This window comes from Caloenas nicobarica, chromosome 24 (assembly GCF_036013445.1).
Source record: "Caloenas nicobarica isolate bCalNic1 chromosome 24, bCalNic1.hap1, whole genome shotgun sequence".
Taxonomy (NCBI): domain Eukaryota; kingdom Metazoa; phylum Chordata; class Aves; order Columbiformes; family Columbidae; genus Caloenas; species Caloenas nicobarica.
Window position 1 is genome coordinate 2,833,082 of NC_088268.1, and position 22,047 is coordinate 2,855,128.

The following is a 22,047-nucleotide window of genomic DNA, read 5'->3' on the forward strand; positions in this document are numbered from 1 at the left end:
TCTGGTGCCCAGCATTGCTGAGAGCTCCTGACTTTCTGCAGCAAGGGAAAAAGGAAAGTAGGCTTTTTGTCAAATCCCTGCTGATCCCTGGAGGTGGACTGAAACAGAGAGGTAGTGCTGAAGCAGCCAAAGCTCTCGGACAACAAAACGATCACAAAGATGCACCCACTAAAGAGCGGAAACCCCTGGGGAGATGTTCCTGTACTGCCTGGCTCTGCGTTCCTGCTGGGAAACTGGTCCTGTGGTTTATTTGCCACCCCTGCCCCACGCAGAAAAACCTCCTGCCAGCAGCAGCCGGAGCAGGTGAGTTGGAATGGAGCATTTCCCGCTGCAAAAGGGGTAGAGAAATTGAGAAGGGACAAGAAGCAACTTGCTGAAGGTCACTCAGCAAACCAGGGACAGGAGGAGGACTCGGTGTCCTGGCTGCTGGCCCGTGCTTGTCCCCAAGTCCTGGGGATTTCCGTGAGCTCACGATAAGATGACAGGAACAAAACCAGAGCTGGAAAAGCAATAAAGCCCTAATCCTTGCAATCCTCACCTCCTTTCCCGGAAAGCCCATCACTTCTGCAAGGGCCCTGCGGCATCGCAGCAGGATGCCTTGTACCAACTGACTGCATTGCAGAGCACACATGCAGGTAAATTAAATTGCTGTTGCGCTGGCATTTCTTCATCTTAAGCCTTTTGTTTATCTCCCTTCCTTCCAGAAGCTTGTTTGGGTTTAGGAGCACCTTTTATACTTCAAGAAAACTGAAAGAAAAAGACATGAGGTTTCTCTGCTTTCGATTTATTTTGTATCGATGAGTAGACAAAGAAGCTCTGCACCCTGGAGAATGGTTTTGCTACGGGGATGGGGACTGGTGCCCAGCACATCCTGCTCCAAAAGCTGGAAATTCATCTCAGCTGTGACACAGGTGGACGACAGAGCCACGTGTGTCCTTCATGGCAGCGAACACTCATTGTCACCGAGCTGAGAAGCCAACAAGAATGAGACTGGGACAAAGGATTTAAGCCCTGTAAGAGGAAAAGGGCTGAAAGGAGCCTTTTCTGACCTATTTATATGTAGGATGTCTGTGCAGGGGAAGATATTCAGCGACAACCGTGATGCAAAGAGGCTTCACCATCACATTCGGATGGGTTTTGCCTGTGCCTGGTACTCAGGACACTCCTATGAAACTGCTGGAGGGGACAGACATCATCACTTTTACTGCCCATCCTGGTGTCTTCACCAAACGGGGACTACACAGCACCCAGATTGCCCCAAAAATCCCAGAAACCTCCCCAAAACCACCGGAGGACTTGCTGGGACGGCAGCCAGCAGCTAAACCCGCAGCAAGGTTGTGATGCCAGCGCAGAGAGCGACTCAGCAGCTGAACAACTTGCATGGCTTTGCACCCACATCTGCACATGCATGTGCCACTTGTGCAAACGTGCGGGACTTCGTGCCTGCAAATGCATACACCTCACGTGCACATGCGCGCGCACGTGCGTTCACACTCATATCTGTGAATACACGCGCCTCCACACACACAAGGACGCCTGCACGCCCACGCATCTGCACACACACCTGCACACCCACACCCACGTGCATTCACACTCATGTCGGTAAACGGACGTCTCCACACACGTCCACACACACAAGCACACCTGCACACCATGTCTGCACACCCACACGTGCACACGCTCACACCTGCACACCCACACGCACGTGCTTTCAGTTGTATCTGTAAACGCATGTGTCTGCACACACAAGCACACCTGCACCCCTCGTGTCTACACACGCACACACCTGCACACGCATCTGCAAACCCCATGTCTGCACACCGACACGCACGCACACCCACGCACAAGTGCATTCAGACCCACGTGCACGCCCACCCGCATGCCTGCACGTGCGCGTGCGCACACACACACGTGCATCCTGCCCCGCGTGTCTGCACACCCGCATGCACTAATGCGCACGCACCCACACCCGTGCACGTCTGCACCCTTCCGTCCACACTTTCTCACACTCACCTCCGCACCCACGTGTCTGCACGCCGCTCGCACACGCGCTTGCACACGCGCTTGCACATGCGCTTGCACACGCGCTTGGGCATGCACTTGCACACGCGCTTGCACACGCGCTTGCACGCTCACCCGCATGCACAGCCACGCGCGAGCACACGCACACCCACACGCGCCGCCGCGGGTGGGCGGGGCCATGCCTGGGGGCTGAGCCTTTCCGCGGGTGGGCGGGGCCATGCCTGGGGGCGGAGCCTTTCCGCGGGGGGGCGGGGCCATGCCTGGGGGCGGAGCCTTTCCCCGGGTAGGCAGGGCCATGCCTGGGGGCGGAGCCTTTCCCCGGGTAGGCGGGGCCATGTCTGGGGGCGGAGCCTTTCCCCGGGAGGGGCGGGGCCAATGCGCGGGCGGGCGGATCCACTGCGGGGGGGCGGGGTCATTGGGGGGCGGGGCTCACTGCGGGGGGCGGGGCCAGCTCGCGGGGGGCGGAGCCTTTCCGGGGGCGGGGCCATCGGGCGCCGCGCTCTGACTCGGTCTCCGGGCGCCGCCGCCGCTGCCGCTTCCGAGTAAACACCGCGGGCGGGGGCTCCCCCCGCCATGGCCGGCCGAGGCGCCTTCCCGCTCAGCCCGCTGCCCCCCGCCGCCGCCCCGCCACCCCCGGGGCCCGGGCCCGCCATCATGCGAGGCCCCAGCCCGGCTCCCGCCGCCGCCACCGCCCCGGGATACCGCCCCATGGGCCCGGCCGCCGCGCAGTACCAGGTGAGGAGGCCTCGGGGTAAGGGGCTGGGGCTTGGGGCGGTGTGATGGGAACGCGCTTCGCGGGGCCGCTCCGGGAGCGGAGGGCTCCGGGTCAGCCGTTGGGGCCTTCGCGGGGCCCGGCCTGTGCCGGTACCCCCGCCTAAAATCCCCGGTGACGTTATTTTCCAGCCGCCTTTATCCAGGACACCTCCGCTCGTCCCGTCCCCCTTTCCAGCCTCTCCACAAACCCCCGCTAAAAGTTACGGCGGCGGCGCCGAGCGCGTCCCCTCGGCCGCAGCGCCCGGGAGCAGCCGCTGCCGCTGCCGGTGGCCGGTGAGACCCCCCGGGGGCCCCGCAGCCGTTTCCCCTCGCACGGGGACTCCTCGAAACCCGTTTCCCTGCGCTTTCGGTGATGGTGACGGCTCAGTGTCGTGGGTGCGTCTCTGCGAGAAGAAGCTGGGCTGTTATTTAAGTGGTGGGTAGAGGAAAGCAGGCACTGCTAAAACTGGGGGAAAGTCCTCAAAAAGCGGAAGGAACCACTCATCTTCCAGCCTGAAAACTTCTTGTAAGAAGTGTATTCTGATGTACACCCAAGTTTCCGCCTCCCGCAGCTTGTCGGTTCGCTCTTACGCGCGGGATAATTATTTTTTGTTATTAGGTTTGTGGGGTAAAGCACAATCTTCCAGGCGGGCTTGAAATGGAGGAGAGCCCGCTTGTGCAACACGTTCTGACCCGCCGCCGATCGCCTGATTTGCATGAACTAAAACTCGAGAAATAAACCGAGCGGGGGGAATTTCTAGCGCGTAAACTTCATTAATACAGGATGAGGAAACAACTTCCCCCCACCCTGTAATTTTAAAAACGCTGAAAACCGAGATGGCGCAGCCGAGGCTGGTGCGAGCGTGGACCGCGGGTAACTCGACTCGGAGGCGTTTCGGGCTCGATCGTTTTTCCCTGACCTTCCGTTGCGAATCCAGCCGGGAAGCTGGAGCTGTGGGTAAACAGCCTGACAGATGCTTGTTTTCCCCCCCTCCCTCCCCGTAATAACACCGTGATGGTTGCAGGTGTTGGGCGCACACGGCCGGCGCAGGGCGATGGACACCGGGCGTGCGTCACCGCGGTGTCTGGCACCGACGAGCCGGTGCGGGAGGCGGTGAGGCCGGTTGAGCTGAGGCCGGTTGAGCCCCGGGGCTGGCGGCGAGTTCCTCGTGTCTGGCCGGGAGCTGCATCTGGCGGGCAGATCGCGTGCGTGGGAGGGGAGAGCGGGTTCCGATCCAGAGGGGTCTGCCCTTTGTTTTGCAATTCCCCCCGGCTGGGGAAAAGCGGCCCCTCCCCTGCTGTGGCCATCCCTGCCATAGCCGGAGGACTTTTCTGCTTCGTTATGGCCTGGTTTGATGAAGAATTTCATTACTTGGGCGCTAGGAGACACAACAGGCCTCATCCACGCCGGTGAGCGCTTAAGGGCTCTTTAATCACGGGATTATTAAACATACGCTCGTCCTTTTGACATCCTTGCGTGCCTGCTGGTTGTTTACTGGTGGCTCAAGCAGGGAATTCAAGAGGACGACTCCCCTGGGGTGTCCCTTTTGGGACCCTTTTGGGAGCTGGTGTTCCCGGAGCAGAAAGCAGAGGGTTTTTTCCAGGAGGAGGATGATCAGCCGAGCTCCGTCAGGCTCCTCGGTGGCGGGTCTGCCCACAGACCCCCCTGTCCCGCTGCCTGTGCCGGTGGCAGCGCGGCTGCCAAGGCCAAATCCCAGCCCCCAGCGTCCAGGTTGCACCAGCCAGCGTAGATTTGGCAAAAAGGAGTGTTTCTTCTGTTTGTTCAGGTGTTTGTTTCAGGCTTAGGAGAGGTTTTTCCCCCAGTTACCGGGTTGACGCCGTGGCAGGGGGTGAACTTGGCTCTATGTGGCGGAGACCGGACTTTGCAAAGCCACACTCCAGCCTCGGCTTTGCCCTGCGCTGATGCTTCACTGGTGCACAAAGGTGGCAAAAAGCAGTTCATTAGGTGACATATTTAAAGGGGTTTTGGGCACTTTTTGGTAAGAAAGAGCCCGGTGTCCATGGGACAGGAAGGTTTCCGCAGTCCAAGCAGCTCCTGGCTGCTTTGGTGATCCCATCCCTGGGCAGCGTGAAGGAAAGCGGAGTCGTGCTTTGGGGAGAAACTCCGGGAAACTCAAGGTAGCCGGGATGAGGAGCCGGAGAAGTGTGGGATGCTGGCGTGGAGCCCAGTGGAAGGTGGAGTAGCCTGGACGTGTTGGAGAAGGTGTAGTGCGGCACAGGAGAGATCCGCCCCATCTTCTTGGGAGCCGAGGAAAACTGTTCCGGCTCACGGAGTGATTTGGTTTGGCTTGAAGGGGCCTGGGGAGAACAGCCAGGGCTGGAGCCACACCAGAACCATGCACAGAAAAGCTGTGATGCTGCTTGGGCTGCGTGACCCCACCCTTCCCAAGGGAGATGGTTTCCAAGGCAGGTTTCATCACAGACCGAGCCTCGAGTTAGTTCAAGTCATGATCCAAAGCAGATGGACGCTGTCTTCCCGGAGCAGGAGGGAGGAAAGCAAGAATGGAGACCACAGCACCCTTTGTTTCTCCTGGGGAAACGTGACAGTGAAGTTGTAGGTGGAAAACATCTCCAGAGTTTGCTGTTGGAGGCCCTCATTCCATCTTCCTCCACAGGACCTTCTCGGGAGCTCTTGGAGCCGTTCCCTCGGCGGTTCAGCACTGCAGCTGCACCAAAAGCAGATTTTATACCAGGCACCAATCTGTGCGTTAGAGGCCACCAGAGCTTCAAGCAGGAACCCAACACCTTTGTTCCTTGTTCCCGCTTGCATTAACACCCCCGTTGTGATTTGAATCCCCATGGCCTTTCCGTTCTCTGACCTGGAACATCTGCAGCTCCAGCTGTGAGGCCGCAGACGGGCAGGTTGGTCTGGACCCGAACGTCTCTGCTCCCAGCACGTGTCCTACATCTGCTCAGTGTCTTTCCCCGTTGCTTTGCCCTTCTCCCTTTAATTTACTACTTCCTTGTCCACGGTTTTTAGCTGAGAAGCGATCTGACTCCTGGAGCTCCTCCTGTATCGGAACACAGCAGGTTTTCCAAGCGTGACGAGATGTGTTGGGGCAGTTTGAGGGCTTGTTGGGAGCGAGGTGCTGCTCAGGAGCCTGCAGCATCCAACAGCATCTCGACAACAACGCCGCCTCCCAGATGAAGATCTCTGCCAGCACGAATCCCGGCTCTTCCTGGCACCCTCCCAAGAGGGATTTGCTCACAGATAAGAACAAAGAGGGGAAAAGCACCATTTTGGGGGGGTGACTCCCTTGGTCCCGATCCACGCAAAGCCCCAAGTTGAGCGGTGGCTTTAAGCCGAGCTCTCCTCGAGACCAGCCTGGCGTGGAGCTCAAATCCCGTTTGCTTTTGCTTCTGTCCTAATGGGAAGCGGGGAGGAATTGCAGGAAGAGCCGTCATTGCCTGGCGTCTGTCCAGGGCTCTGCTCCCAAAGCCCAGGGCAGGGGTGCATGTGGGCTCTCGCTCCCCGACTTAACGTGCACAAAGTTGGCTCGCGCCTTTCTAGATGAAGCAAAACATCGGGAAGAGCCTTTCCCCCCTCGTTGGGGAGCTGCAGGAAAAGAGCTGTGGCCTTGGAAGGAAGATGAAGAGGCTCTCAAGCTGTTTTCTGAAACGCTGCTTTGCTTCAGCCTCGCCTTCGTCTTGCAGATCCGTCCTGTAATTTATTGCTCCCCTTGTTTCTCCTCTCTGCTACCAGCCTCTGATTTCTGGCCTGTCCTTCCTCAAGAAGAGGCCTTGGGCAGGCAGGGAGGCTCCTGTCACGCCAACGAGCATCCATCGGGAAACCTTCCAGCCTCCCGTTGCATCCAACCAAAGCTGGATCCCAGCAGAGCTCCCCAAACGCCGGCCGCCTGTGCGCTGACCTGGGATGAACCGCTAAACCGCAGCCAGCCCCGTTCGTTCCTTCGCCTTTGGCAGGGAACAGAAACAAGCTGGTTTTTGTCCCATTTCCAAATGGCCCCGCTCGCTCTCTGCGGGGAAAGGCTGGACGAGGTCCAGCTCGTTCCTCGGAGCTGAGCTGATGAGGTTTGCCCTTTGTCCGCCCCACGGCAGGGACGAAGGGGACAGGGCAGTACCCGGAGGGGATGGGGAAGGACAGAGGGACAAGGGGTGTCCAGCAGGAATGAGCTAAGGAAGCTCTCGTTGCTTTGAGCTGGTCTAATAAAATTTCCTGTACTTAAGCCCTCTTGCATCCTGCTAATTTCCAGGCCTTCCAAAGGGAGTTGGAGGCCGGTTTTGCCCCGCTGGGGCTGTAATGCGGCTTCGTGGCTTAGCCAAGGATTTAAGGCTGTGCTGGGTTTGTGAGAGCGGAGTCTGAGGAGCCTTTGGGCAGGTTGGGAGAGGGCAGAGACCCCTCCCCGGACAGGGGTGCGGCCGCTGGTTGAACACAATGCAGAGACTGGCCCCACTTTGCTAATGGAGAAGCCTATGGGCAATTTGCAAATCTTGAGAATAAACTGAGAGTTAAAAAAAAAAAATCACGGAGACAATCCTGCCTTCTCTTTTTTGCTTGTCCAAGTGATCAAATGTGGGTCACTGCTGGGTTGGAACTTGCTCCCCCGGCAGCGTAATTGTGGCTGATGGTTCTCAGATGTTTGTAGAGGTGCTATTAAAGTGTGGCAGATCTGTTTGTCCTTGCGCTGAACCTCTCCCTGCCAACAGAATTGTCTCCTCTTCTTGCAACCGAGCAGTCTCTCGCCCTCTGAAGAGCAGATGGACGCACAGGAGAACTTGCACAAGATGCTATCCCTCACGTAGAGCAGTCAAATTCTCTCAACCGACTTCAGCCGGCCTCCAAGTCTCTTATTTGAGGGATAGATCAGAAATGTGACCCGTGGAGTGGCAGAGGGAGGTAAGAGAGAGCTCACGGTGTCGTGGTAGTGAGCGCTGCCTTGGCCACGTCACGTTTTATTCCAGACAAGCTGCCGACAGCTTTGTATGTTGTCACATTGGGAACCTGCCTGACCTCAGACCAGTTTCTTCATGGCACTGACCACAATCTCCTGCATGGGCTTGAGAAACACCCAGGATTAAGGGTGTCCTCAAAACCTTCTGTCTTCTCCATGCTTCTGGTGGCTCTAGGGAGCTGCAGGTGATTGCATGCAGCCTTGGCACTACACAGCTTTTTTTGGGGCTCCCAAATTTCCCATGAAAAGTTTCACAGCCTCTTCTCCCAGCTTATCTGTTCTCCAGAAGCCCTCGCAGGTGAGTCAGTATGGTTATGGGAGCGCTGTCCTCCGGTAGCCACGCTGCACTGGCAAACAGTATTTACCACTCTCTGTGTTTTTTAAATTTTGCAAAGGGTGTGGATCTTGGTGCTGCTTCTCCTCCTGGCCCTGCCACGGAGGATTTCATGATAAACCTGCAGGAACTGTGCTCGTGCCTTGCGATTTTTGGCAGAAGAGGAGGTGCTGCTGGCCGCGGTCGGCTCTTGGCGATGCCGCTGCAGTTCCTGATTGTCACGAGGAGTTGCGCAAATGTGGCCGATCAAAAGGAGAGAAACTCTGGGGGCTGTTTGGGGGAAGAAACGAGCTCCTGCCTTGCAGCAGGGGCAGGTTGGCGAGCCTGGGCTCGAGGTGCTGCTTCAAAAGAAGGCTGGGCAAAGGTGGAGACAGTGTTTGGTTGTGTAACGGGCTCAACCCGTGCTTGACCTGCCTGTTTTTGAACTTCCACGTGCGGCACTGATCCCGTGACCTGCTGCTGCTCAGCTTCCCAGCTGCAATATGCAGTGGTTGGTGTATTTTTGGGATCTCCTTGCAGACACTCCTATGGCCTCAGGCTTCAGAGCACGAGCAACTCACGGTCTTGATTTTGCGTTTACCAGCTTTTTGGGGAGGAGGTGAGTGGGTTTTGGCTCTAGCTGCCGTCAAACCAACTTCCCCTCTGCCCATGAAAGCTGCAGAGGACGGGCAGGCTGCTGGCGCTTGTCTTGTGCCCCCAGCCCTCCTGCGCCCGGGGTTCGTGCTGAATTTAATGCCTGTATGCACATAAGCTCATCAACTCGCGTTGTTGCCTTGCTGGGCTCCCCTGGGATAACGAAGCAGCTTCGTTAGGTCTCCCCATGGCACCGGGCGGTGGGAAGGGAGTGTGGGGGATGTCCTGGCACGTCAAGGAGCCTGCGGCAGGGCAGAAATGTTGCTCTGCTGGCTCGGTGGCTCTCCCAGCCTCCCGTCTTGGCAGCAGCGAGCTGGAAGATCAAAGGATCCAGGAGGCTGTTGGCTCGGAGCGCGGTGAAGCAGGTCAAAGCACGTCAGGACAGCTGGTGGGTCGTGGGGTGCTGTGACCACTTGTCGGGGGGGCTGTGTGGGGTGTAGACCTGGTGGCACAAACCGCTCCGCTCCAGGGGCTGCAGAGGGGCTGTGGGTGGGTGGTGTTGCGTCATGGATCGTAAATGCCCTTTCTGGGTCCCTGCAGGGGGAAGGATGGTGGCAGAGCTGGCAGCAGTGAGCTGTTTGAGCTGTTGCTTCCATCCCTTGCGACCGGGAGCTCCTTCCCACCTGGCGACTGGTGCCGTTAGGAGGTGGGATTGCCCCACTCCCCTCTCGGGTGTTGCATCTGCCAACGCCACTGCTTTCTGGAGAGGAACCCACAGCACAGCCCCTGATATCTCTGGTGTGTTGGCTTTGCATGCAATGGCTCCGGTGATGGAGTCTTGTGAAATCCCAGGTCCCACGTCTCCTGCGTGGTGGTGGCTCGGCCATCGACGCTTCAGCTGCCAGGCTGGGCTTACCCAGCGCTCAGCGGCTTCTGCTCGACCCTGTCCTGCTTCCCGGCTCCTTTTTGTGCAGCAAGGAAGGCTGCAGCTGCTGCCCTCCTTGCTTTGTCCCTCGCTGTCATCTCGGAGCAGGTTACAGCCTTGGGAATCTCTCCCAAAAAAGAAGCAAGAGGGCAGATGGTGTCCGCTGCTCCAAGCCTGTGTTTAACGCACATTCCTCCTTTCTTCTCTTCCCCACCAGCGCCCGGGGATGCCTCCCGGCAGCCGGATGCCCATGGCGGGGCTGCAGGTGGGACCACCGGGGGCACCCCCGTATGGAGCGGCCTCCTCGATGAGACCCGGCCTGCCGCAGTCCATGATGGATCCCTTCAGGAAGCGCCTGCTGACCCCCCAGGCCCAGCCGCCGCTGCCCGCCCAGAGGAGAGGGTAAGGGGCCAGCACCCTCCTGCTCCCCAACGGATCTCTGAGCTCCACACCAGTAACCAAAAAGCCTCTCTGCACATGTTTGTGCTTGCCAGAGGCTCCAGCACTGGCTGCTTGGAGTCTTTCCTCCTCCTCTGGACACGAGGAAGGAATTGTTGGCCCTGAGGGTGGTGAGAGCCTGGCCCAGGTTGGCCAGAGAGGTGGTGGCTGAACCATCCCTGGAGACATCCCAGGCCAGGCTGGACGGGGCTCTGAGCAACCTGAGCTGGTGCAGATGTCCCTGCTCATGGCAGGGGGGGCACTGGGGGAGCTGGGAAGGGCCCTTCAACCCAAACCATTCTGTGATTCTCACAGCGGTCTGTGCTGGTTCCAGCAGTACAGATGTGGCTGGAAACAGGGGCACAGGGGTGACAGGTTGCAGAGACGCTCACCAGAGCTGCGGCTCTCAGTAGGACTGTTCCTTGGGGCTGGTGTCAGCGAGCTGCAGGGCTGTGCCAGCTGCTTCTCGCTTGTTTACAGTGCCGCTAATCCCTTTGCTCCCTTTCTGTTTTCCACAAGGGCTTCTTGATTGCTGGAGGCAGTTTCTCAGCACAGGGTCCCTTGGTCCTAACAGATCGTCAGGTCACAGTCTGTGCGGCAGGACCGGCAGCCAACAGCTTGCCTGGCTCTGTCATCCCTCCGCAGGGTGTCACAGCCTCCGCGTGTCCCTTCCATGCTCCAGAGCAAGCTGGGGATTAAGGACAAGGGGCAGCTTGCCACCGAGCAAGGACGTCAGTGGCCAGATAAGGCTGCGGCTGCGTGGGATGAGCCGAGCTCAGCTGGTCAAGCATCCCCGCTCCCGGCTGGCCGTGGGGATCAGGAACTGCCAGTCGCGAATGGCATGGCCAAACCCTGCAGGGCAGGAAGGATTTAATGCAGCAAAAAGAGCTCTGAGAAGTGCTCTGTCCCCCGCTCATCACTAGGGCTGCCCTCCCGACGTGTCCTCCTGTGCCAGCGGCTGCAGAGCCGCTGGCGAACCTTGGCCACCGCGAACGCCCGCGTTTGCTGCCGGGGGAAAGGGACCTGCTGCTGCCTGCTGGACTCTGCCCCGTCTCTTGCTCACATGTGCGGCAGAACGGGAGGAGGACATTTCCCTGTCTATCCAGGCGCTGAGCGTGAATTTAGTGGGGTATTGGGGTGAGGGGTGAAAGAAGAGCCCAGGGCCCTGGTGAGAGCGAAAATGGCTCTAAGCAAGGCTGCAGCAGTTCTGTGGCTCTAGAGGCCGCTCTGCTGCTTCTATCCGTGATGATTTCAGCCCCACCGTGACAAGGTTGATTTGTTTTAAGCTGTTTTGAAGTGAGCTGGGCTTTGATTTGTAGCGCTGGGAGGATGTGACGGCCGCTTCCAGAAGCGAAGTCAGGAACGCTGTCCTGCTGGCGGGAACACACTGCAGCTTTGCCTTGTGCCACCTTCTCCTCACTCCTGCCTGCAATACCATTAGCAAGTGGCAGCAGTGAAGCAAACCGAACCAGGGACTGGATTTCCTTCCCTGGAGATATCAAATCACAGAATCATTTTGGTTGGAAAAGCCCCTCAAGATGATCAAGTCCAACCATAACCCCCTGGCACTACCCCCTGTCCCTGAGAACCTCATGTCCGTCTGTCCAACCCCTCCAGGGATGGTGACTCCAGCACTGCCCTGGGCAGCCTGTTCCAATGCCCCACAGCCCTTTGGGGAAGAAATTGTTCCCCAGATCCAACCTCAACCTCCCCTGGCGCAACTTGAGGCCGTTTGCTCTCATCCTGGTGTTCGTTCCTCGGGAGACCAACACCAACACATGCTCTAGATGTTCAAGACCTTCTCCCTTGGAGTCACCTTGGCTTGCCCACAGGCTTTATAACCTCTTGCTCATTTACTTTCCAGTTCTTCTTGCAAGTCCAAAGTCCCTGTCACCCCGAGCAGCCCCCAGACCCGTTCCCTGCAGCGGGAGCCTCCTCACCTGGCTCACACTGAGCCGTCCCTGTGGCATGCAGCTGGCACTGCCACTGTGACTGCTGTCCCCACCGCCTGGCCCCATTCCTGGCCTGGATGGGGACAAAAGAGCCACCAGGCTGCTGGTGTATGAGCAGAGCTCAGCGTTGTCCTGAAACCTGCCCGAGCAAAGGACGTGTAGCAGCTTCCCACCGCGCAGGCAACAAGGTGTCCTGCAAGAGCTTACAGTGTTGTTTGGTTTTTTAATTTTGTGCCCGTCTCTGTGCTTTTTGCAGGGTGAAAAGGAGGAAGATGGCTGACAAGGTCCTGCCGCAGAGGGTGAGTGCTGCCGCGGGCGTGGGGAAGCAGCGGAGCTGTGGGGGAATGTTGGTGCAGCCAGGGTGATGAGGATCTTGCTGAGCTGCATCCCGCCTGCCAGCACTTCTGCTCCGCCACAAACAGACCTGGAAGATGTCTGTCCCTTCCTTTGGGGTGGCAGGAGAGGTTTGGGGTGCGCACGAATTGGACAAGCAGGACTTGGGACAAGCAAGGAGCAGTGGTAGCTTGGAGTGGAGACCCCAGGAGGACCCCCAAACCCCTCCTGGGGGTCCCTTTTGACAATCTATGACCTGCATGTGACACTGGGCACAGGGACAGTCTCTGAATGGAGCTCTGCAATGTGATGGGTTGTTCAACCTGGAGAAGAGAAGCTCCGGGGACACCTTATTGCAGCCTTTCTGTACTTAAAAGGGGCCGATAAGAAAGATGGGGACAGATTTTGAGCAGGGCCTGTTGCAACAGGACAAGGGCTGATGGTTTGAAACTAAAGGAGGGAGATTCAGGCTGGACATGAGGAAGGAATTGTTGGCCCTGAGGGTGGTGAGAGCCTGGCCCAGGTTGGCCAGAGAGGTGGTGGCTGAACCATCCCTGGAGACATCCCAGGCCAGGCTGGACGGGGCTCTGAGCAACCTGAGCTGGTGCAGATGTCCCTGCTCATGGCAGGGGGGGCACTGGGGGAGCTGGGAAGGGCCCTTCAACACGAACTGTTCTGTGATTCTATGCGGGCAGAGCTTTGAAAGGCTGTGCTCCTCACTGAAAATGAGAAATTGGTGCTGTCATGTGTCACTCAGTGACTCCTTGGCCCGTCAGCCCAGCATTGCTGGGTGGTGGGGGGACAGCCCCATCCCAGCACATGAGGGACCGATCTTTTCCATTTGCCAGATCCGGGAACTGGTCCCAGAATCCCAGGCCTACATGGACCTCCTCGCCTTCGAGCGCAAGCTGGACCAAACCATCGCTCGGAAGAGGATGGAGATTCAGGAGGCCATAAAGAAACCACTGACGGTGCGTGGTGGCCTTGGCTAGCTGGGAGGGCTGAGGGGCAATGAGGTGGGTGCTGCTGTGGGTGCTGCCACCCTCTCACTCGGAGCATCCCCCTTTCCGTTTTCCTCCTCCACAGCAAAAGCGGAAGCTCAGGATTTACATCTCCAACACTTTCACCCCGGCCAAAGAAGAAGGGGAGGGCGGCGAGCGCGTGGCCTCCTGGGAGCTACGCGTGGAGGGCAAACTGCTGGAGGATGTGAGGCTGTGGGCAGGGACGGATGGGTTCTGGGGGGAGAAGTGGGGAGTGCAGCCCCCCAGGTGCTGGAGGTGTGTGTGGGCTGGGGTCCTGCGTGGCTGGGGTGTTGGGCTGAGCCTCTCCCGCTCTGTTTTGCAGCCCAGCAAGCAGAAGAGGAAATTCTCCTCCTTTTTCAAGAGCCTCGTCATCGAGCTGGACAAAGAGCTGTACGGGCCAGACAACCATCTGGTGGAGGTGAGACAGGAGCTCCCGGCCGTGCTGCGGGGCTGGATTTGCACCCTGGGCAGGGTAGAGAGCGCCCTTACCCGCAGGTGATGGGAATCAGGCTGCCAGGGCTGTGATCAGAGAATCACAGAATCATTTGGGTTGGAAAAGACCCTCAAAATCATCAAGTCCAACCGTTCCCCCAGCCCTGGCACTGACCTGAGAACCTCATGTCCGTCTGTCCAACCCCTCCAGGGATGGTGACTGCACCACTGCCCTGGGCAGCCTGTTCCAATGCCCCACAGCCCTTTGGGGAAGAAATTGTTCCCCAGACCCAACCTCAACCTCCCCTGGCGCAACTTGAGGCCATTTCCTCTGGTCCTGGCGCTTGTTCCTGGGGAGCAGAGCCCGACCCCCCCTGGCTCCAAGCTCCTTTCAGGCAGGTCAGAGATCAGAAGGTCTCCCCTCAGCTCCTGTTCTCCAGCTGAACCCCCAGCTCCCTCAGCCGCTCCCATCACACTTGTGTTCCAGCCCCTCACCAGCTCTGTTCCCTTCTCTCAACTCGCTCCAGCACCTCAAGGGCTTTCTTGGTGTGAGGGGCCCAAAACTGCCCCCAGGATTCAAAGTTGTGCCTCCCCAGTGCCCAGCACAGGGGGATCCAGGCTGTTGGCCCCTGCACAAAGTCCCAGCACCATCATTCTCTGCTCCTGGCTGAAGATTTTAAAGCCCATTAGGGGTGGCTTGTCACAGTCCTGGAGTTAACCAGTGTCCCCTTGATCTTTCGTAGTGGCATCGGCTGCCCACAACCCAAGAGACCGATGGCTTCCAAGTGAAGCGTCCTGGCGATGTCAATGTGAAGTGCACGCTGCTGCTCATGCTGGATCATCAGGTGGGGACCCCGGGGGTGCTGCTTGTCCTCCGCTGCCCTTTCTCCAGCACAGCTCATCCATGCAGGGGTGCCCAGTGGGGACAAACGGGCTCGGGCTGGGCCAGAGCCTTAAAATGAGGCAGCTGGGGGGTGGTGGGGAGGAGCACAGAGCTCCAGGCACGGACCCCGCAGCCTGTGGTGACACAAGCGCCGTGTGGAGCCAAATGCCAGACCCCCCCTCACTCTGCGTGTCCCCGCAGCCCCCACAGTACAAACTGGACCCCCGCCTGGCTCGCCTGCTGGGGGTGCACACCCAGACCCGCGCCAGCATCATGCAGGCGCTCTGGCTCTACATCAAGCACAACAAGCTGCAGGACAGTCACGAGAAGGAGTATATCAACTGCAACCGCTACTTCCGCCAGGTCAGCGCTCACCCCGCCACACCGCACGCTTTTGGGAGGAGAGGACCCTCTTCCCCCACACAGTAAAGCCAGAAAAACATATTTTCTGGCTCAAAACACACTCCAGTCTGAATTTATGGCCCTTCCCCAGGCTCTGGCTTGCACCCAGCAGCTCGCTGTGCACAAATCAGAGCTGGGTGACTCCCCTCCTCCTGCCTGGCCCTTTCAGTGGCCACAAGCAGCTCAGGCTCTGCTCTGTCCCCCCTCAGATCTTTAACTGCGTCCGCATGCGCTTCTCCGAGATCCCCATGAAGCTGGCAGGGCTGCTGCAGCACCCAGATCCCATCATCATCAACCACACCATCAGGTGGGGCTGGAGGGGGCATGGGGCAGCATTCCAGGGGCTGGGGGGCTCTGTGGGGTGCAGGGACACAGGGTGTCTCCCCTGGTGGGGTGCGGAAGGGAGGGCAGGATGTGCAGGGTCTCCATCCCGAAGCTGCAATGAGGGCAAGTCGCTTGGTAGGGGAATCATCAAATTGTTTTAGTTGGAAAAGACCCTGAAGATCATCGAGTCCAACCATTCCTCCAGCCCTGGCACTGCCCCACGTCCCTGAGAACCTCATGTCCGTCTGTCCAACCCCTCCAGGGATGGTGACTCCAGCACTGCCCTGGGCAGCCTGTTCCAATGCCCCACAGCCCTTTCGGGGAGAAATTGTTCCCAAGATTCAACCTCAACCTCCCCTGGTGCAAATCCTCCCCACTAACTCCCTATTTCCTCCCAGCGTGGACCCCAACGACCAGAAGAAGACAGCCTGCTACGACATCGACGTGGAGGTGGACGATCCCCTGAAAGCTCAGATGAGCAACTTCCTGGCTTCCACCACCAACCAGCAGGAGATCGCCTCTCTGGATGCCAAGGTGTGGGGACCCGCAGGGTGTAAGGGACATTCTGAGGTCCCACAGAGCTGGGGAGGGAGCTTGGTATCCTCTTCTGACACCCCTTGTCACCTCCCCAGATTCACGAGACCATCGAATCCATCAACCAGCTGAAGACGCAGCGCGATTTCATGCTGAGCTTCAGCAACAACCCGCAGGATTTCATCCAGGAATGGATCAAATCCCAGAGGAGGGACCTTAAGGTGAAACCCTGGGACGGAGCTGGCGGGGGGGACACAAAGGGGCGCAGCTCTGGTCTTCACCCCGTGTTTCCCCCCCACCATCCCAGATCATAACAGATGTGATCGGGAACCCCGAGGAGGAGCGACGAGCAGAGTTCTACCAGCAGCCCTGGGCGCAGGAGGCTGTGGGCAGACACATCTTCGCGAAGGTGGGCTCAGAACTCCACTGCGGGGGTGGGATGGAACTGGGGAGTCCCTGGGGCAACCCCTGATCCCCCCACCCTCCTCTCCTCCAGGTCCAGCAGCGTCGGCAGGAACTGGAACAAGTGCTGGGGATCCGCCTCACCTAAAGGGGCCGGCGGGGGCTCAGGGGGGTGCTCCTCCTCGTGCAGCACCTGAGCCCGATGGTACTTGCGACTGGAATCAAACAGCACTTGCACAAACCCATGTGCCTGGGGGGGTTCGGGGCCACCCACACCCCTGGGCTCCCCCCTTGCCGCAGGCAGAGTGGAGAGGGTCCCCCGCTTTCCCCCCCAAAAAAATCCCGCTGCTGCGCTAACACCTCTTGCTTTAGCATCGCATCCTTTGTGTCCCCTACTCTGGCCAAAACCCCCGAGTGGGAGGTGCTGCCTGTTCCCCCCAGCCCAGGGCCCTGCCCCTCTTTTCTTCAACCAAAGTTTTTCGTCATTCCAAACACCAGCCCCAACCCCCCGCACTGGTGCCCAACGTTTTGCACTATTTTTGTGACCAGGTTTTATAAAAAAAAAAAAAAAAAAAGAAAAAAAAATAAGCGTTTTGTACAGTGGGTTTGTATCTGATTAATATATTGAGTTCCTCAATCTATGCAGTGGTTCGTGCTGTTTGCAGAGGGCTGGCTCGGCCCAAACTCTCCTTTTTTTTTTCATATGTAACCAAGTTTTTTAGCGTTAAGTTTTTGACAATCAGTTGATGACTCTACCCTCCGCTACTGTTTTTACATAATTAGTGACTCACAAGACACAAAGTTGGGGGGCGGAGGGGCCGGTGGGACTCAGCGCGCCGCCCCAGTCAGAACTGGAGATACTGGGGAGCGAGGGGACCCCAGCACTGGGCTGAGGGGACAGGGCCACCACCCGCTGAAGTGCCTTAACCCCACAGGTCCCCCCGCTCCGGGGGGTGCAGGAGGGGAAGGGGGGGCGTTTACATATTCCCAGGGTGTCGGGCTCAGGTGCCTGCTCTGCCTCTTGTGTAACCATTTGGTTTTTTGTCTATTTTGGAAATTTTCTAATAAAACCAGTTAGCAGCAGCTCGGTGTGTGTGTGTTAGAGCCCCCCCGCACCCTCTCTATACCCCGAATCAGTGCACAGGCATGACCAGAGCAGCATTTTATTCCAGACAACACGGCCCCACTGTTACTTCCACAGCTTCTTGATGGACATGTTCTTCTCACTGTCCTTCTGCATCACCTGGCGGGGGAGGAGGAGACACTGGGTTCCCCACCTTCCTCCACCCCCTATTTGGGTGCTCATCACCCCAAAAACCACCCCCAGGACCAAGCATCACCCCTCCCTGCACGGGGCAGGTGCTGCAGCCTGGAGCTCCTGCCAGAAGAGTGTCTACCGCCTCTCGTGTCACTCATAGCTTAAGAACTTGGGGACAACCCCTTCACGGTGGCGTCTGTCCCCAGAGCCGTGTCCCCACGGCTCCCAGGTCCCTGCAGATGTACCCCAGGACACTTTGTGGCCTCCCGCTTTGCCTCCCTGACAGCACTTACCTTGGCAACAGCCATTTCAAAGTCTTCCTGCGTGACGTGCACCCGCCTCTCTCGCAGCGCATACATCCCGGCTTCTGTGCACACCCCCTGCAAGGGACAGGGACGTCACTCACCGCTCTGCGACCCCCCCAGTGTCACCACTGTGTCCCCAGCTCACCTTGACCTCCGCGCCTGACGCCCCTGGCATCAGCTCCGCGATCTTGCGCAGATTGATGCCCCGTGTCAGGTTCATTTTCCGGGAGTGGATCTTGAGGATGTCCAGGCGGGCCTGGAGGAGAGTGGCAGCCAGGGGAAGGCTGGGGACACTGCGTTGTCCCCAGGGAGAGGGGCAGGACCACAGAGGACCCCCCCACCTACCTCTTCATTGGGCGGGGGGAATTCGATCTTCCTGTCGATGCGGCCGGGGCGCAGCAGAGCCGAGTCCAGGATGTCAATTCGGTTCGTGGCCATGATCACCTGCACGGGGACAACAACCGCTGTCACCACTCCGCGTCCCCACTGCCACCACAGGGCCAGCACGACAGCTAGCAGCCTCCTACCTTGATGTTCTTGGTGGCCTCGAAGCCGTCGAGCTGGTTGAGGAGCTCCAGCATGGTGCGCTGCACCTCACTGTCCCCCCCCGAGCCCCCTTCGAGGCGTGAGGAACCGATGGAGTCGATCTCATCCATGAAAATGATGGAGGGCGCGTGTTCCCGCGCCATCACAAACAGCTCCCGCACCATGCGGGCGCCTGTGGAGGATGCACAGAGTGGAGAGAGCTGAGCCCCTGCACCCTGCACTGCTCAGCGCGGCCGCGGCGCTTCCATCTGCCCCGGACACCGGGCGAGAGGCCAGTCCCGGGGCGACCCGGCACCGCGAGAGTCCCCACCAGAATCCGGCACTGGCCTCCAAGTCCCCCCGCGCACGTTTACCTTCCCCGATGAACTTTTGCACCAGCTCGGAGCCCGAGACGCGGATGAAGGTGCAGTCGGTGTGATGGGCCACAGCCCTGGCCAGCAAGGTCTTGCCTGTGCCGGGGGGGCCGTAGAGCAGCACCCCCTGAAACGGCAGCAGGGAGACCTCAGCACCCAAATCAGCATCCACACCCCGACGGGGGACACAGGGACACCCCCAGGGTGACACAGGCAGCATCATCAAATCGTTTTGGTTGGAAAAGATGCTGAAGATCATCGAGTCCAACCATTCCCCAGCCCTGGCACTACCCCATGTCCCTGAGAACCTCATCTCCGTCTGTCCAACCCCTCCAGGGATGGTGACTCCAGCACTGCCCTGGGCAGCCTGTTCCAATGCCCCACAGCCCTTTCGGGAAGAAATTGTTCCCCACATCCAACCTCAACTTCCCCTGGCGCAACTTGAGGCCGTTTCCTCTCGTCCTATCACTTGCCACCTGGGAGAAGAGCCCAACACCAACATATGCCCTAGAAGTCCAAGACCTTCTCCCCTGGAGTCATCTTGCCTTCCCCACAGGGTTTATAATCTCTTACTCATTTACTTTCCACACCCTCCAGGTATTTAAACCACCACAGCACCCCAAATACTGTTCCCCATACCCCAAACCCCTACTTGCCTTGGGCTGGGCGATCCCCAGCGCCTCGAAAAGCTCCGGGTGTTTGACCGGCAGCTCGATCACTTCCTTGATCTCCTTGATCTGCTTGTCCAAGCCTCCGATCATCTCATAGGTGGAATCTGGAACCTTCTCCACCATCATCAGGGACACCAGAGGATCCACTTTGTTGGGCAGGATCTTGTGCAGCGTGTAGCTGTCGTTGCGCAAAGCCACGCGGCAGTTTGGCGTCACCTGCCGCCAGAGCAGAGGGGAGCTCAGCGTCCCTACGGCCGGGAGGGGACAAGCAGGGCCCAGCCGCGTCCCCAGGACACTCACGTCATTAATGTCAATGTTCTTGTCCACGTCCACCACGAACTTCCCCTCTGGGTGCACCTGGAAGGTGGCAGTTGTCACCGTTAAGAGTTATTTCTTGGAGAATTGCCCCATCGCATGCCCGACATCCGCACTGGCTGCTTGGAGCAGGAGGAAGGAGCCGGAGAACTTGGCCACCCGCACCCCGCGGTCCCTCCTGTCCCCAGGAAGCCCCGAGCCAGGTGCCTCCCACGTTTCTGGGGAAGGTTTGGGCCCAGAAAAGCCATTACAATGTGTCTCTCCACAAAAAGAGCTCTCACTCGAGGTCTTTTGATCGTTACACCCCCCCAGAGCTCATGCTCGCGCTCATCCCCAACCGTGGGGTCACAGGGAGCGTCTGTCACCCCTCGGGACAGCTCAGCCTTGTACCTTGACAAGCACTTTCTTCTTGTCCATGGCTCTCACCACCTCCCCAACATAGGAGCCCTGTTCCTGCAGCAGCTGCAGCTCCTCCCGCAGCAGACGCACTGCAGAGAGGGAGACATCAGCACCTGCCACAGCCACCCTGACACCCTCCCGAGGTGCATTTGCCACAGTGGCCACGAGCCACCAGCCTTGTGGGTGGGACCAGCCACAGAACATTGGTGACCAGTGACAGGACCCGAGGGAATGGCAGGAAGATGTGCCAGGGGAGGGTCAGTTGGACATGAGGAAGAGGTTCTTCACCCAGAGGGTGCTGGACACTGGAACAGGCTCCCCAGGGAGGTGTCACGGCCCCAAGCCTGACAGTGTTCAAGAAGAGACTGGACAACGTCTTCAGACACACAGTGTGACCTGTGGGGTGTCCTGTGCAGGGATAGGAGCTGGACTCGATGATCCCTGTGGGTCCCTTCCAGCTCAGGACATTCTCTGATTCTATGAACCCCAGGCAAGGAAGACAAAGATGAAGAAAGATGAGAGGAGCCCAGACGCACCTTTAGCGTTCAACTCATTTCTCTGCGCTTGCAGGCGCCGCAAGTTCTGGCTTTTCTCATTCACTATGAGCTGTTGGGAGAAAAGCTTTGCTGAGATCTCAGCATCCTGGGCAGCGTTGGCATCACCAGCACAATGGGCTCTGTCTGGGGACAGGGACCCAGAGGGCGACAGTCCTTCCTAGCCAGTCAAACCCCCCTGCCAAGGGCCACCTCACACACACTCAGGAGCTCGTAGGACTGAAATTCATCTCCCACACATCTAAAGGTTGGATTGGTCCTTGTTGTGGGGCGGCGCTTCCCCCAGAACAGGGCACTGTCAGCGCACAGAGGCTGTGGGGGCTCCCGAGGTGAGTTCAGGGCCAGGCAGGCCCAGCGCAGGCAGGACGAGCTCACCTGCAGTTCCTCGATCTTGGACAGGTAGTACTGCCGCAGCCCCGTGCCGCCCTTCCCGTCGTCCATCTCCATCTGTGACAGAGCAGAGCTCAGCGGCCAAGGCTCTGTGGTGTCCCTCTGGTCCCCATTTCCCCCTCCAATGTCCCTGTGTCCCCACTTGCCCTCCGACCCACCTTCTACCTCACCAGCTCAGCACCCAACTCCACAGAATCACAGAATCGGTTTGATTGGAAAAACCCCTCAAGATCACGGAATCCAACGGCTCCCCCAGCCCTGGCACTGCCCCATGTCCCTGAGAACCTCATCTCCGACTGTCCAACCCCTCCAGGGATGGTGACTCCAGCACTGCCCTGGGCAGCCTGTTCCAATGCCCCACAGCCCTGTGGGGAAGAAATTGTTCCCCACATCCAACCTCAACCTCCCCTGGCGCAACTTGAGGTCGTTTCCTCTGGTCCTGGCGCTTGTTCCTGGGGAGCAGAGCCCGACCCCCCTGGCTCCCAGCTCCTTTCAGGCAGTTCAGAGATCAGAAGGTCTCCCCTCAGCTCCTGTTCTCCAGGCTGAACCCCCAGCTCCCTCAGCCGCTTCCATCACACTTGCACTCTACGCTATTCTCTCTACGGCCCCAAATGGCTCATTATCCCCCGGATCCCACCGTTCCCACCCTCACGCCTCTCTCTCCTCCTCTCGGAGGCCCGTCCCCCCCCCCAAGGCCCGATCGCTCCCCGGCCCCTCGGGGAGGCTGAGGCGAGTCCCGCCGAGTCACGGTGGCCAGGCCCCGACCAGCCCCGCTCCCAGCAGAGCCCCGCGGGAACACGGCGCGACCCGACCCCCCCACAGCCCGCGGTCACCGCCGGGCCCGGCTGCACCTGCTCGGGCCCGTCCAGCGCCATCTTCTCCGCCGGCATCGGGACGCGCCGCCGCTGCCGCCGCCACTAAAGATGGCCGCCGCCCTCCTTCCGCTCACCGCCCAGCGTGATGATGTCACTTCCTCTCCGCGTCGAGCCGCAG

The 22,047-nt window shown here is 59.0% G+C and overlaps 2 protein-coding genes across 3 annotated transcripts; one reads left to right on the forward strand and one right to left on the reverse strand.

Moving 5' to 3' along the window:
• Positions 1–2,519: 2,519 nt before the first annotated feature.
• SMARCD2 (SWI/SNF related, matrix associated, actin dependent regulator of chromatin, subfamily d, member 2) lies at positions 2,520–17,341 on the forward strand. The gene is made up of 13 exons (XM_065650931.1): positions 2,520–2,757; positions 9,759–9,943; positions 12,188–12,230; positions 13,113–13,235; positions 13,351–13,470; positions 13,609–13,704; positions 14,462–14,563; positions 14,803–14,964; positions 15,213–15,310; positions 15,726–15,861; positions 15,960–16,082; positions 16,169–16,270; positions 16,358–17,341. The coding sequence occupies exons 1-13, from the start codon at positions 2,596–2,598 to the stop codon at positions 16,409–16,411; spliced, it is 1,506 nt and encodes a 501-aa protein (XP_065507003.1). The 5' UTR covers positions 2,520–2,595; the 3' UTR covers positions 16,412–17,341.
• Positions 17,342–17,410: 69 nt separating this feature from the next.
• Positions 17,411–21,999, reverse strand: PSMC5 (proteasome 26S subunit, ATPase 5). 2 transcript variants are annotated; one of them, XM_065650933.1, is made up of 12 exons: positions 21,906–21,999; positions 21,040–21,111; positions 20,647–20,716; positions 20,102–20,199; positions 19,697–19,753; positions 19,382–19,612; positions 18,726–18,852; positions 18,354–18,544; positions 18,172–18,270; positions 17,972–18,082; positions 17,815–17,901; positions 17,411–17,506 (listed from the first exon to the last, which is right to left on the reverse strand). In XM_065650933.1, exons 1-12 carry the CDS (start codon positions 21,942–21,944, stop codon positions 17,453–17,455), a joined length of 1,236 nt encoding a protein of 411 aa, XP_065507005.1. In that variant the 5' UTR covers positions 21,945–21,999; the 3' UTR covers positions 17,411–17,452. The 2 variants fall into 2 exon arrangements, with proteins under 2 accessions (XP_065507005.1, XP_065507004.1); XM_065650932.1 differs by having other exon boundaries at positions 19,382–19,753.
• Positions 22,000–22,047: the final 48 nt, after the last annotated feature.

Coding starts and splice junctions, on each gene's coding strand:
- SMARCD2 (XM_065650931.1), top strand. CDS start 2,596: ATGGCCGGCCGAGGCGCCTTCCCGCTCAGCCCGCTGCCCCCCGCCGCC. Junction 14,965..15,212: donor GCAACCGCTACTTCCGCCAG/GTCAGCGCTCAC, acceptor GTCCCCCCTCAG/ATCTTTAACTGCGTCCGCAT. Junction 16,083..16,168: donor CCCAGAGGAGGGACCTTAAG/GTGAAACCCTGG, acceptor CCACCATCCCAG/ATCATAACAGATGTGATCGG.
- PSMC5 (XM_065650932.1), bottom strand. CDS start 21,944: ATGCCGGCGGAGAAGATGGCGCTGGACGGGCCCGAGCAG. Junction 19,754..20,101: donor AGAAGAAAGTGCTTGTCAAG/GTACAAGGCTGA, acceptor GCCACCTTCCAG/GTGCACCCAGAGGGGAAGTT. Junction 18,545..18,725: donor GCAAAAGTTCATCGGGGAAG/GTAAACGTGCGC, acceptor CATCCTCCACAG/GCGCCCGCATGGTGCGGGAG.